Source organism: Tachypleus tridentatus, chromosome 13 (genome assembly GCF_004210375.1).
Source record: "Tachypleus tridentatus isolate NWPU-2018 chromosome 13, ASM421037v1, whole genome shotgun sequence".
Taxonomy (NCBI): Eukaryota; Metazoa; Arthropoda; class Merostomata; order Xiphosura; family Limulidae; genus Tachypleus; species Tachypleus tridentatus.
Window position 1 is genome coordinate 190,753,319 of NC_134837.1, and position 12,405 is coordinate 190,765,723.

The 12,405-nt window shown below is 34.1% G+C and overlaps 1 protein-coding gene across 1 annotated transcript in view; it reads left to right on the plus strand.

Moving 5' to 3' along the window:
* The first annotated feature begins 790 nt into the window (after positions 1 to 790).
* Positions 791 to 12,405, plus strand: part of LOC143240917 (focal adhesion kinase 1-like) — a 68,206-nt gene continuing 56,591 nt past the window's right edge. The window contains exon 1 of the mRNA XM_076484164.1: positions 791 to 1,187. Within this exon, the coding sequence (XP_076340279.1) occupies positions 1,039 to 1,187 (149 nt within the window). The 5' untranslated portion in view covers positions 791 to 1,038. The remainder of the gene's footprint in view (positions 1,188 to 12,405) is intronic.

The window sequence follows — 12,405 nt, forward strand, 5'->3', positions numbered from 1 at the left end:
AAAGAAAAGAGCAATACTAAAATATAATAATTAGAAAAAAAACAGGAAAAATATACACAGTAATAAAAACGTACCATGTTACAAAACAGGTATAATTTGAAGATAAAAGATACGTGCCATTATCTCGAATAACACATCAAGACAAATCAAAGCATTTTTTTTCTAATTTGTTCCTTTTGAAAGAACAATAATTTCAAAGATTTTTTTTTCGTCATTATAAAATATCATCAAGTTGAAATTAGTTACCTGTAAAATAAAACTGTACAATGTATTTGAAAATTCATACTTTGAAACGCAATGTGAAGATGTAACAGCTTCAAAATGAGAACATTTTCAAAGTCGGAATATGAAGCCAGTTTGTGGAAACTTATATGTCCGATGAAACTTCTAAAATTCTAAAAGCGTTTCGATAAATCTTGGCTGTTATATTTTTACTTATAATGTGACTACTTAGAAACTCCGAAGTGAAGCCTTGTTCAGTACGTCATCCAACATGAGAGAAACGTGAGCACATTTAATATCCTGAAAACGATACGAAACAGATGTTATATGAAGGTATATAAATAAGCAAAATAAAACAAAAATACTAGAAACAATAAAGTTCTATTGAATCTACAGTTTTTAAATGAACTTGTGAGTTGAGGCTTTGCAGATTATTTCTTTTATTAGAAGACCCGATCAAACGGTTCTCTTACTAGCTCGTCCAGCACCTGCTTCAGGTCGATTCTGGTGAACTAGTCCCACGCGTTGTGTTTTCGGGTGTGGAACTTGCAACTACGCTGGCTGCGTCAGACGCCTCTAGACCTAGCTGATAACGGTCAACGTAGGAGGGAAAAGAGCTTTGTGGTGAGCGTGCTTTGTCGGTGAGTCTGACAGCTTGTCTGTGCGTGCGCGTGTAACAACACGGGAAACTGCAGCAGCTGCCTCAGAAGAGTTGGCTTGCGATATGGAGGTGTCGTGTTGTTGATCGCGTCTGATATGTTACCGTAAAGTAACCATGATATGTCTCAGTTTGTGTAAAAATTCGGGGAATAAAATATGTTTACGTATTTGTTAGATATGGCTTCGCTGTTCCCCTTTCCGTTTGGTAAGTCAAAACTAAGTGCAAGTCCAGCTAGCGTCGATGCCCACTCCAGTTTCTTGTTTTGGGGAAGTCCAGGCCCAATTTATTATGCTGCGTTAAAACGGTAATGTGGTTATATTTAGATATTTTGTAGACATAAGTGTGTGTCTTATTTCATTCACTAAAAGAAAAAGAACTAAAGATAAAAAAGAAAATCTGGTTCCTGTTTAACAAATATCAATGGTTGTTGTAGTGTTCTCCTTGGTATAAAACGGTTAATGACTTACTGAAGATTATGGTGTTAACGTTATTGGAAGTATGTTTGCCAGAACACTACAATATTAAAGAAACATGTTCTGTAGTTTAATAAATAGCTTAACGAAATTTAAAGTCTTATTTCTTCGTTTTATCGAACGCGTTGGTTACGGAAATAAAAACTTTTCGCGTTACTCGTTTAACAACTGTTTCATAGTGACTAATTAGAATATTTACCTACACGCCGTTACAACTGGACTCAACCTTCTTAATGATAGTACTTTGTTTTGAAGCCACGAACCTTTCGTCAGAGAAAACTAAAGAACAGTTTGAAGTCATCACTAAAATTAATTTCAAATCCATCAGATGGACTTTTTGATAAAGACAATATAACTCAACGTAAATGTTTATATAATCGCTCGGAGAAACTGAACACTGATGGCATGCTCTAATTGTCAGGTCACTAAGTGACCTTTCCAGCCAGCTCCTGGCTCATTTGTATATTAATTTTAGCATATGGTTCTGAAGCTTTATAATAGATATGTGTGTGTGTGTGTTTGTTTCATATTCCAGTTCTTCTCGCCAGAGGGAGTCTGAGATACAAAAAAGGTTTCATCTTTGGGTAGTAATTATTTATGTTTACTTTGATATTAATTATTAATATATATATGCATATACACGATTAGTCATTGTTGATTCTATGTTGCCCCCCAATGGCTCAGCGGTATGTCTGCGGACTTACAACGCTAAAAACCGGGTTTCGATACTCGTGGTGGGCAGAGCACAGATAGCCCATTGTGTAGCTTTGTGCTTAATTCAAAATAACAATAACGATTCTATGTTGTGTATTCAATCGATCACTGTTGCATATGAGAAGGCATTGTTAATATATGACTAGTCATTCTTTGTATATTTGAACTTTGAATAGTCATCATTAAGTTTACGTCATACATTTGACTAGTCATTTCTACCATGTATCTGTTATATGATTTGTATATTTTTCATACATCTTTCATTAGTTTTTAAGCCTTTGATATCTGTTTGGTTACATACATATAAGTTTGTTATGTGTTTCATACATATATTGTCATTGTTAGGTTTATGCTATACGTTTGACTGGCAATTCTTGGTATATATTTGTTATATGATTTCTGTATCTTTCATACATCCTTCATTAGTAGTTAAACCTTTGATATCTGACTGGTTACATATAATCAACTTTATTATGTGTTTGATACATGTGCTGTCATTGTTAGATTTACATTATTTTTCTTTATTCATTGTTGGTATGTATTTAACATATGACTGGAGGTTATTGTACATATGGTATATACGTAAGAAACTTTGTAGTGAATGTTTATCAAGTCTTGTTTGTTTGCTTTTAAGTGCAATGAAATATCTGTACAGTTCTCATCACGGGTATCAAAACCCGGTGTTTAACGTTATAAGCCTTAAGACTTTCCATTGAGATAATGAGGGTTTCATGTCTCGTAAATTAATGACTAGATTATATTTATGATGGGTATTATATTTTGTCAGTACTTATATATGTGTGTCCAAGCACGACCTTTGTGGTTAAGAACGATCAACCGATAATCTTCAGGTTATGGGTTCGAATCCCGTCACCGAACATCCTCGCCCTTTCAGCCGTGGAAGTATTATGATGGTCAAACTCCATTATTCGTTGGCAAAAAGTACTGTTAGATAGTATTGATTAATTACCTTCCCTTTAATCTATTGCTGCAAAATTAGGGATGGCTGGCGTAGATATCCCCTGTATGACTTTGTGCAAACTTCAAACCAAACTATATATATGTGTGTGTGTACACAAACCTCATAATATATGTATATGTGATTCTGCTGCACGTATGTGTGTACAGGGTATGTGTATGTGGGGGGGGGAGGTAAAAGTCAAAGGCGTGCAGTCCTTGAAAGCAAGGGAAGCAGTGTTTTCCCAATATGTGTTAAAGAAAGATAATTTTTAAGTATCAGCTAAATATGGCGTTATGTACTTGCAACTGATTCGTACGGAAACACTCTCCTATACCGTCCGTAATCAGTTATCATCTTGTACGGACGAAAGCACTATTGGGAAGAACCTAGACCGCAATTCGCATAATACATCCTTTTTTGAGTTCAGTTTTTTTTCCTAACAGAAAAAGTTTTATTTCTAACTAAAAACATTTTTGTTGCACAATATGTTCTTTAAACTATAAAATGCTCCTTAGATGAATAATTTTTTGAATAAATAAATATCAAATGTATACGTGTATTAGTTTGTTTTGAATTTCGCGCAAAGCTACACGAGAGCTATCTGCGCTAGCCGTCCCTAATTTAGAAGTGTAAGATTAAAAGGAAGGCAGCTAGTCATCACCACCCACCGCCAACTCTTGGACTACTCTTTTACCAACGAATAGTGGGATTGACCATCACATTATAACGCCCCCACGACTGAAAGAGCAAGCATGTTTGGTGTAACGGGGATTCGAACCCGCGACCCTCGCATTACGAGTCGAGTGCCTTAACCACCTGGCTATAGCGGGTTTACTTATATTAAAAACAACATTTCTTGGATGTTATATAGGCTTCTTCTGAAGGATAAAAGGAACAATTACCAATTAAACTTTCTTCAAAATACAAACATAAATTGACAGTTTATAGTGTATATATTAAATTATTTAAATCACTAACAAATTTAACAGAAACGAATCATTTATAAGTATGTTAGCGTTTCGTAATTAATATTTTATAAATTAAAACGTACAATAAACAAATCAAATATAATAAGAAGAAATAATCATTTATAACTAATTTTCCTGCGAAATTTGGAAACGTGTTTTTTCATGACCTCCACCTTGCACTCGTAGTTGTTTGTTACCTCTATGATTTCACGTGATGTGCAGGTGCTTCGGACATTGTATTAAATGCTAGTTATTTTTTGTACGCATAATATTTTGTGAAGTGTCACCCTTCAGATTTGAATAGGATTCAAAGGATAATAGAAAAAATATAACTGTATTATTGAAAGCTTATTAGCGAATAAGTTTGGTACACAGAGTTTTAATGATAAAGAAAGCATCGTCAGGTATGGTAGAATGACGTCAGCTCTAAGGCTGACTGGAAGAACAAAGCGGTGTGTTCGATAATTCAGTGGAAACTAATATGGCAGAACATCTTGATTAAATGCTTGTCAACGTTTCTGATGGTCGTGTTTATTATTTTACAGTGAATCTGGGACATGAAACTCAAGCGCATTTAAATAATATGTATAAGACAATTAAAAGACATGAACATTCTTCCAGTCATATATTTTCAATTGTAGGCCTAGCTAGATTTGAAAAATCATGGATTAAATTCAAACTAAACATCCAACATAAAATAATTGTGCAAATGAACACTGAAAAGGTGAAGTTGAATAGAGACATTTTAAAAAGATTAACGGACGTAGTTTGATATTTGGATGAACAACAGTTATCATTTGGAGGTCGTAATGAACCACTAGAGTCTATTAACAGAGGTAATTCTATGGAATTGGTAAATTTGCGCAAGAAATATGATCCATTATTTCCGGGTCTTTCTGGATTATATTTGACATGCCAGAAAAACCCGGAAATAAATACTGATAGTTTCCATGAAGATATAATAAATTTATTCAGTCAAAAGGAAAGAAGGATGGAATTAATTAATTAATTAATGAAATGAAGTAAGTAACCGAATATCTCTTGTGTTTAATCGGAAGTACTTAATATTAAATATGATTAATGACTACAAGTAATTAATGTTATATTTATTGGACATCCTGTACATATTGTTTTTTTATAATTCACCTTGTATACTTTTGCTTTCCCATTAGAACAAATCACCGCACGTCCCTGGTAAAAGCGATTGTACAGTTGGTTAATCTAGGATACGGTTGAATATATTATTGCTCTGAAATGAACTAATTCAGTCGATTTCAACTGTCTTTATATTTATCAGTTTTGTGCTTCGAAAAAGGACCAGTCGTGAAATTAAAGTATTTGATGAAGGTCTGCTGTATTATACTACACAGGAAAAACGAAAGCGTTAATAATTTGTTTTATGTTTTCGCGTCTGCAGTAGCCACATCTAATCCCTAAATTGTTTCCGGTCCGGTAGTACGTTCGTTACTGTTTTAACAGTAATGATCAGTCACCTTGTTTTCTGGCTACGCTTTCCCATCCGCACGTGCCTAGTTACCGTTTCCTGTATATATTCGCGCGCTGATTTTTCCTTTGTTGGTGAAATGGTACTTACGAGAATGATTTATTACATAAATAACAAAATATGCTTCTCTATATAAATATCGATTTACTGCAAAACTTGTATATCACGTTAAAAGTAGCGCCATTGACGTTGGTTCTGTATCATATAGCGTATTTGTGATCTGAGGCTAGTTCGGATTGGTTCTGTATCATATAGCGTATTTGTGTTCTGAGGCTAGTTCGGATTGGTTTTGTATCATATAGCGTATTTGTGTTCTGAGGCTAGTTCGGAATGGTTCTGTATCATATCGTGTATTTGTGATCTGAGGCTAGTTCGGAATGATTTTGTATTATCTAGTATTTCTATAAACACCGACCAGTATATGATATAAAAAAAAACACCAAATAGCACAGAATGAGTAAAATGTAATTGTCCTCGCGTTAAAAAAAACGCACCTGAAATTCATATCCACTAAACGTTGTTCAGCAGTGACAACATAATAGAAGTTGATTGATATGTTTCTTTGTATGCCCTATGATAATGAGATTACATTGGATTTTTACCGTCTGAAATGTGTACAAGAATCGTAATTTTATTTTCAGATACCCTATGCATCAGTAGTTTTAGTTTGTCTTATCACAACTAAATTGTACGAGGAACGAGAATTTTAATGTCAGGTGTGTCTCACCAACTGTTTTCTATCACGCTTCAGTGACATAGTTTCAGGTGTTTTACCAACATCATTGTAGCAGAAAGTAGCTAGTCTATTTAATAACCTCCTGGTGTTTAAATGAGGTACTACGGTGTCTGTTGAAAGAGATACATATAACAGTTATAGTATGTATAAGTAAAACTGATAAAATTTTGTATTTGGTCGAACAAAACTTGGTTCCTTGAACTGCAAATGCTCCTCGGGCCATTTCCAATCAGTTACGTGTAACGTATGTCGAGCTTGTACGTCTCACAGCTGTATCAAATTTCTCAAGCTTCCCTATGTGTTCCACAAATGTATAAAAAGTAGTTGTCTTTTTTCCTAGTTTCCTGGATCTCTTAGGGACCTCTGTAAATGTTACGTTTCCTGTTTATTATTAGAGTTTAGTATTCAACATTATATAATTTTTTTCTTATCTTCTAGAATGTTCCGCTAGCGTCTGTATCGTATACAAGTTATTAAATTTGCATTTGCAGAGAATATATGTATTGGTTAATGTAGGTATGATCATAGTAGAGTTCATGGAAGACATTATATAATCAAAATATGGTTTCGTTTCGGTGTTCTTAAGCGCAAAGCTACACAAAGGCATGTCTATGCTCTGACCACAGCACTGAAATACAATTTTTATAGTCGTAAGCCTGTAGACATGCCGCTGAGCCAGTGGAGGGGTTGCTTAAAAATATGAGTTTGTTTACAACAACATAGTTATTTTACAGAATTTTAGATGCTTCCTACAATCATTATAATGGAATTAATGAATGCCTTGTGAGAAGATTTATAACAAAATTACAATGAGACAGTAGTGTTGTGTGATACTATTTTATATTTATAGCTAGACAGTAGTGTAGTTGTGATACTGTTTTATATTTACAGTGAGACAGTAACGTAGCTGTGATACTGTCTTATATTTACAGCTAGACAGTAGTGTAGTTGTGATACTATTTTATATTTACAGCTTGACAGTAGCGTAGTTGTGATACTGTTTTATATTTACAGTGAGACAGTAATGTAGCTTTGATACTGTCTTATATTTACAACTAGACAGTAGTGTAGTTGTGATAATATTTTATATTTACAGCTTGACAGTAGCGTAGTTGTAATACTGTTTTATATTTACAGTGAGACAGTAATGTAGCTGTGATACTGTTTTATATTTACATCTAGACTGTAGTGTAGTTGTGATACTATTTTATATTTACAGCTTGACAGTAGTGTAGTTGTGATACTGTTTTATATTTACAGTGAGACAGTAATGTAGCTGTGACACTGTTTTATATTTACAGCTTGACAGTAGTGTAGTTGTGATACTGTTTTATATTTACAGTGAGACAGTAATGTAGCTGTGATACTGTTTTATATTCACAGCTAGACAGTAGTGTAGCTGTGATACTGTTTTATATTTACAGTGAGACAGTAATGTAGCTGTGATACTGTTTTATATTTACATCTAGACAGTAGTGTAGTTGTGATACTATTTTATATTTACAGCTTGACAGTAGTGTAGTTGTGATACTGTTTTATATTTACAGTGAGACAGTAATGTAGCTGTGATACTGTTTTATATTTACAGCTTGACAGTAGTGTAATTGTGATACTGTTTTATATTTACAGTGAGACAGTAGTGTAGCTGTGACACTGTTTTATATTTACAGCTTGATAGTAGTGTAGCTGTGATACTGTTTTATATTTACAGTTAGACAGTAGTGTAGTTGTGATAATGTTTTATACTTACAGTGAGACAGTAATGTAGCTGTGATACTGTTTTATATTTTCAGCTAGACAGTAGTGTAGTTGTGATACTGTTTTATATTTACAGTTTGACAGTAGTGTAGCTGTGATACTGTTTTATATTTACAGTTAGACAGTAGTGTAGTTGTGATAATGTTTTATACTTACAGTGAGACAGTAATGTAGCTGGGATACTGTTTTATATTTACAGTTAGACAGTAGTGTAGTTGTGATACTGTTTTATATTTACAAGTAGACAGTAGTGTAATTGTAGTGCTGTTTTATATTTACAAGTAGACAGTAATGTAGTTGTGGTATTATTTTATATTTGCAATTATACAGTTGTGAAATTGTTACTGTTTCAACAGCCTTGTTTTCGATCCTTTTTGTTTTAAATCTCAGCCACAGATCTGTAAATAAATTTATCTCACTAAAAGAACAATATTTTCTCTGGTTTAATATTTCAACTCTTTACAATAGTTTTCAGATTAAATCATCCAACCGTTGTTTCAGTGTTAATTAAAGTACTTTCTCAGGTGTACTGTTTTATAACCTCTGGCAAGATGAAATAAAGAAACAAACGTGTATTGAAGAACGAGGTGTTTTTCAGGTATTTTATACATATAAAACTGAGGGTAATTTTATTCAATATAAGTTATAATTCATCAAATAAACACATTAATTTTACACTATCAAGAAATAGGCCAAATCATTTCCGGTCATTTTGGTAAATATGGAACTAAGTTATGTAGTTCTTTGACAGCAAACAAGTTTTATTTTTTTGCTGTTATTGTTTGCATCGGTACGCCATCTCATAAACGTTTTTAGCACACATATTTATTTATTTAGGTAAATATTTCTTAGTTAGGTAGTTAATTTTGGTAACTGTTTCACAAAAGAAAAGAAACAATTGATTCAATTTGTTTCTTTCTATAAATAATAACTTTTAGTTTTGTGTTTGTTTTGAATTTAGCTCAAAGCTACACGAGGGCTATCTGCACTAGCCGTCCCTAATTTAGCAGTGTAAGACTAGAAGGAAGCCATCTAGTCATCATCACCCACCTCCAACTATTGGGCTCCTCTTTTACCAACGAATAGTGGGAATGATCGAAACATTATAGAGCCCCAACGACTGAAAGGGTGAGCATGTTTGGTGCGACAAGGATTCGAACCCATGATCCTCAGATTGCAAGTCAAGTGCTTTTAACCGTCTGGCCATACCGGGCCTAAAAGTCTTAGTTAAGCAGAAGTTTGGCAGCTATATTGATCAAAATAACCAATCAGCTGCTTGATCACACTAGTCAATATTTTAAACGTCAAATTTTGACCTGCCATATTTGGCCGCTTACTAACAAATCAGTGTCTAGTTTAAATAATCTAGGTGATAAGTGTGAGAGCATTTCTTTTTCTAATATGTAAGTATAGAATGGTAATAGAGATACCTTTCAAAGCTGTAACCTCTTGTAAACCTACAGCATCTTAAAGGATGCTGTGAATCATCTTCTAAGATGTGTCTACAAACTACGTTGTTAAAGCAAAAGTTTAGATCGAGAGTTAATTACGCATTATGTATTTTATAGTAGGAAGTAGTTACACGTATTGATTAGACTGTGAAAAGTACTACATCGATTATTGAAACAAGCTACACAAGGAAAGTAAGTTAATTATTTGACGAATTTAAAACGACAGAGTTTAGTTCCACATGTTTCAGAAAGCAGAGTTTAGTTCCACGTGTTTCAGAAAGCAGAGTTATATTGATTTTTTCATTACTATTTCATAGTGACAAAAGTAATTTTATAGTATTGATTTTAATTTGTTTGTGTTGGCTATCACTTTAGTATAATGAATCAAATGGTTTTATAATCCTATAACTGTAAGACAAAGTTAAACGACATAACCACAGCACGTGACTTCAAAAATTCTGTCATAAATATAAAATTCTCCCAACGACTTTTGAAATCTATGATCTGTGTAATTTATTTATTACATGACATTCAGTTTAACATAATAATAGGCTCCGAAGGCCAGGTGATTAATGGACTCGACTCGTAATTCGAGTGTCGTTGGTTCGAATTTTCGTCACACCAAACATGCTCGCCTTTACAGCCGTGGGGGCGTTATAATGTGACGGTCAATCTCACTGTGCGTTGGTAAAAGAGTTGGCGATGGTTGATGATGACTAACTGTCTTCCCTCTTGTCTTACACTGCTAAATTAGGGACGGCTAGCACAGATATCCCTCGTGTAGCTTTGCGCGAAATTCAAGAAACACAAATTACGGGTTCGATAGTTTCGAGGCGTAACGAAAATGGCAGGAATTAGTTTGGCTCTGCAGGTTTTATTACTCATTTTTTCGTCATTGGTCTAATGTGGATTTCAGATGAGAAATGCCTAAAAAATCATACAAAACTTTCATCTGTCCTGAATCATGTCTCAGAAGGTCTTCTACTCAATTGCGGAACTCTGGGTTGGACTCACAGCGATCAAAATACTTTTTAAAATATTATTGGTATTCATTATCCAAGAAACTCATTGTTCTAGTACAAGCAGTTGTAATATGGCGAAGTAAAATAGATTTGATGAAAAAAAAATACTAGAAGAGTAACACGTGCAGTTAAACGGTTTTTTTTATATTGTTGTAGGAAGGCAAGCCTACTTTCTTCACCAAGTTAAACGTTTTTACACTGTAACGTTTTATTTTGTTGTTGTTTTTAGTTTCGCACAAAGCTACACGAAGGCTATCTGCGCTAGCCGGGTCTCATTTAGCAGTGTAAGACTAGAGGGAAGGCAGCTAGTCATCACCATCCACCGCCAACACTTGGACTACTCTTTTACCAACGAATAGTGAGTGGTATTGACCATCACATTACAACGCCCACACGGCTGAAAGGGTTAGCACGTTTGGTGTGACGGGGACTCGAACCAGCGACCCTCGGATTACGAGTCGAGATCTATAAGGGAGGGAAGTGGGATTGCTAGATTTCATATATATGACGAAAATGTAAGAAATATGAACAGCCCAAATAAAATGAGAGTTGTATATATCTCTGTTTAATATCCGTCCTTCCACAGCGGCACAGCGGCATGTCTGCGGACTTACAACACAAGAAAACGAATTTCGATACCAGTGGTTGGAAGAACACAGATAGCCCAATGTGTTATTTTTTACTTAACTACAAATAAAGGAAAAACTATTCGAAATAATCAATAAGATGGGTAATACTATTTAATATTATTTTCCTTAAAGACAGACTATGTATTTTCGCTTTATTTATTTACATTGGCAGACATGGTCTTTGATAATAAATTAATGTATACTTAAATAAGAAACGAAGTAATCTAAGTTAATGTTTTCTAATTCTCTATCCTTATAAACATTGAAGTTTATTTTTCGTAATTTTGAAATTGTTTTCTATTAATCCTCGTTGTTCACTTATTCTTTACCTTGATGGCACAAATTTATGGCTATTTTAGTAAATGCTTTGCTCTTAGCTAATACATATGTTAGTAAAAGGAATGTCATACCCACTTTTTAACCAGCTAGGTCTGATTATGTTATAGTTGACAACTCGCTTAGAACAAGGTTTCCTCAACACCTACTGTTTATATTTCTGTCCTCTGTTTTTTCTTAATTGCGAGATGTGCACACGCCTTTAACCAATAACTCGAATGTTTTCAAGTTTGTGGAATTTGCTCGGTGTATTTGAAAAAAAAGAAAACTATTAATTTATATTATAACATGTTAGTAAACACGTTTTTATGTTCGTGCTTACACAACCAGGTGTAGTTAAAAATATGGTAATATCAGAATTTATAATGGCCAGTCTTTTTTTTTTTCACTTTTAGCCATTATATTTATGAATTTACTGGTAAAGTAACACTACTTTTAAATACAATTTAATTTGTAAATTATGATGAAGCTCTGGATTTAGTTCTGGTGTTACGATGGCTTAATCCAGTACTCTTCTCAGAGTACACTACAGCCATATATAGCTACAGTGCTGCCCTGCACGTGCTGCTCTAATTTCACTGTAATACACTGTGATTAGTTTTCGAACAAACAAACACAGAACGGAATTACAAAAAGAGTAATGTACCCCCCACCCACCCATCCCCGAAACACAGTACGACCTTTCTCAGATGACGTGTTCAAAACCACCATTATACTGAACCACCGCGCGAGGGACCTTTTGGATGCTGGACAAAGATGGCTTTGTATTAATGGACGTATTTCAAACCCTGTATACGGTTTGTGTGCGAGGGGAAATTAACCTTCTGATCGTATTTTTATCATAATAAAACGTTTTAAGTCAATATTTTACTCATTTCCTTAAAAGCAACTATTTAGAATACATACTGCAGAGGAAATAGTTTATCAGGCTAAAACTAATGAAACTGGTTGCATTTCCGTTATCCAGTTT